The following is a 3,290-nucleotide window of genomic DNA, read 5'->3' on the forward strand; positions in this document are numbered from 1 at the left end:
GGAAGGGAAAGGGAGTAGGCTGAGCAAGCCACGAGCAAGCCAGTAAGCAGCATCCCTCCATGGCCTCTGCATCAGCTCTGGCCTCCAGGTTCCTGCCCTGTCTGGGTTCCTGTCCTGACTTTCTTCAATGATGAACAGTGCTCTGGAAGTGTAAGTCAAATAAACCTTCTCCCCCACCAACTTGGTTTTTGGTCACGGAGTTTCATCACTGCAATAGAAACCCCAGCTAAGAAAACCCAGAGGTATGAAAGTCAACTTCTTTTGCACTTGCAGTATTCCTCGGTGAGGGAAATCGGTGAGCTAGCGAGGTCAGACATGCATCCCTGTCCCCACGCCACCTGTAGAGCGGAAGAGTCACTCACACAGCAGACAAGGAGCTGTCTTTCTTGGGTTTCTTCTTCTCTCTTGCATCACTGAAATCCAGGGCAGCTTTATCCATGCCCAGTAACTCACTGATTCTGTCTCGCCCATAGAACTCTCCATACTTATCCATCACCTGCGCTCAAGAGAGAAGTATGTTATTGACCTTAACCATTAACTACACCCCTTACACGTGTATACAACGGTAGCAAATTTTTTCTCACCATATATTTTGCTAGATTTTAAAGAAAACTTAGCCATCTAATTTACAGCTCATCTTCTGATGTCATGCTGTGTCAACATGTGTAAATAAGTCTATAGGATTTTGAATAACTCATCTCTGAGTAATGAGATCTCTCCCTTACCACAGGGAAGAATGTTCTCCAGTAAAAGAGTGGGATGGTGGGGGAGGCAGGAGGAAAGTGACCTTTAGTCTTTCACCAGGAATTTTTCTCAGATTACTTGTGACTGCCACAATACGTAAGCTTTGTCCTCTATCTCATGTGAGGTACCAGCTGTGTATTAATAATAGCATTCCATAAATATAAAACTGGGGAGATGGAAGTCAGAGAAGGGCCATGTAAAAAGCCAGGTATGGTAGCATGTGCCTGTGATCACAGCACTGGGAAGGCAGAGACAGGTGGGACCATGAGGCTCACTGGTCAGCCAGTCTAGCCTAACTGGGAAGCCTCAGGACCTAAGGAGAGACCATGTCTCAAAATAAGGTGGGCAGTTCCTGAGGAGCAATAGCCAAGGTGGGCCTTGGCTTCTACACCCATGTACACACCTGTGCACACATTCTCTCTCATACAAACATCTGTGTACCCAAACACACATAAGCATGTATACACATACACACATATGCACACACACACACACACACACACACAAAGACATAAAGGAAGGATGAAAGAAAGCTTGTTGCTTGGACGTGGTTTGCAGCTCAGCAGAAATCCCAGCAGGTCCAACTCTGTGACGTGCTGCTCTCACCATTAAGTTCAAGTACCCAGGTGTAGAGGTTCTACAGAATAGCCAAACTGGAATGAGTATGGAAATCAGGGGGGAAAAAGTGGAATAGATCATTAATAGGAGGAAGAGGGAGCAGGGGAAGGCAAGCAAAGGATGAGGCACCCAAGAGGAGACAGAGGGAACCCGGACAGAATGGCTTTAAAGAACTAGAACAGGTCTCTCCAAATGCACAAAACAGGTAAAGTAAAAGAAAGTCTTGAAGAAAAGTAGGAGTTAAAATGACTACAGCCGCCAGGCAGTGGTGGCACACACCTTTAATCCCAACACTTGGGAGGCAGAGGCAGGCAAATCTCTGTGAGTTCGAGGCCAGGCTGGTCTACAAGAGCTAGTTCCAGGACTGCAGAGAAACCCTGTATCGAAAAACAACACAACAGCAACAACAACAAAATGACTACAGCACAGACTTTTCAGGCTGACTAAACCAATCTGCTGTGTGGTGTTTCTCAGTGCTGAAAATGGCCTGGCTGGCCTGTGTGGAATTTCTACAGGGAGCAACCTCACTCTTCTCCCTAAAGGACACAGCCACTGGTACTGCAATGGAAAAGCCAGAAATGAGTTGATATGTCTTTCTTCCCCTACTTTCATGTGTGTGTGCGTGTGTGTGTGTGCATGCATGCCTCTGTGTGTGTGCGTGCGTGTGCATGCATGCCTGTGTGTGTGCATGCGTGTGCATGCGTGCCTGTGTGTGTGCAAGCACGTGCTCACATGCCTCTGTGTGTGTGTGCGTGTGTGTGTGCATGCATGCCTCTGTGTGTGTGTGTGTGCATGTGCATGCAAGCCTGTGTGTGTGCAAGCACGTGCTCACATGCCTCTGTGTGTGTGTGCATGCCTGTGAGGATGAGCACACATCTCTGAGCGTGTGTAGAGGACAGAGATCAGTGTCAGCTGGTGTCTTTAGTCCTTCTCCAGAGTATTATTTGAAACAGGAACTCTCACTGAACCTGGAACTCAGCATTTCAGCTGGTTAGTGAATCCTCCAGACCTCTGCTCTGCATCTCCCTGGTGCTTGGATCCCAGGCATGCACTGCTCCAGCCTGTATGGAGGCCAGGGATGCACACCCATGACCTCACATCACACAGCAGACATTTCCCAACTGTGCCATCTCCCTAGTCCTGATCTTGCTATTTTTTTTGACATAGATATATTGCTTACTCCAGAAATACTTTTCATTTAATATTTTAGAAACACTCTCTTTATTACAGCAAAAACTTCATAGACATAAAATATTCAAAATGTTCATTTAAAATTATTTTAAAATAATCTTTTAAAATGTTGGCCTAATTTAGATTATGCATATAAGCATTAGTGTAATAAACTCAAAGTGCCAGTTCACAAGGCCACAAAAATGCGTGAAGGTACACATAACAATCAGCAAATGTAGATTCTTTCCACCAGGAAGCATGGACATACATGTGTACAACCACACAAACACTACATACACCACACACATACACACACCCTGCACCTAATGATACAGTGAAACTACATGCAAGTTCTTAATGGATGCTCCATCTCTGTATAAGGTGGGAAGAAAAAAATTCAGTGTCTCCTTGACAACCACCTTTGGAACAGTACTAAATTGGTAAAGACACAAAAGATCTCTTCACATTACAGGTGTACCTGTGCCAGTGCACACCAAGTTGGCTTTCACCATGAAACATGAATCAGCAAGGAGCTGGGAGTGGTGGGTCATGCCCAATACCTCAGTATTCTCCAGAAACTCAGGGAAGAAGATTGCAGTGAGTTTGAAGTCAGTGTGGGCTACTTGGTTAGTTCCAGGCTAGCCTGGGCTACAGTTTTAGACCTTGTCTTAAAATTCCAAAAAGAAAAGAAAGGAAAAGAAGGAGGGGAAAGAGGAGGAGGAGGAAAAGGAAGAAGAGGAGGAGGAGGAGGAAGATCG

The 3,290-nt window shown here is 45.7% G+C and overlaps 1 protein-coding gene across 3 annotated transcripts in view; it reads right to left on the reverse strand.

The window, feature by feature from the left end:
* Positions 1-3,290, reverse strand: part of Ryr2 (ryanodine receptor 2) — a 574,535-nt gene that overhangs the window by 23,765 nt on the left and 547,480 nt on the right. For all 3 annotated transcript variants that reach the window (XM_026788350.1, XM_026788349.1, XM_026788348.1), the window contains one exon: positions 363-496. In XM_026788350.1, coding sequence (XP_026644151.1) covers positions 363-496 — 134 coding nt within the window. The remainder of the gene's footprint in view (positions 1-362; positions 497-3,290) is intronic.

The sequence above is a fragment of the Microtus ochrogaster genome, unplaced genomic scaffold (genome assembly GCF_000317375.1).
Source record: "Microtus ochrogaster isolate Prairie Vole_2 unplaced genomic scaffold, MicOch1.0 UNK2, whole genome shotgun sequence".
In the NCBI taxonomy this organism is placed as follows: Eukaryota; Metazoa; Chordata; class Mammalia; order Rodentia; family Cricetidae; genus Microtus; species Microtus ochrogaster.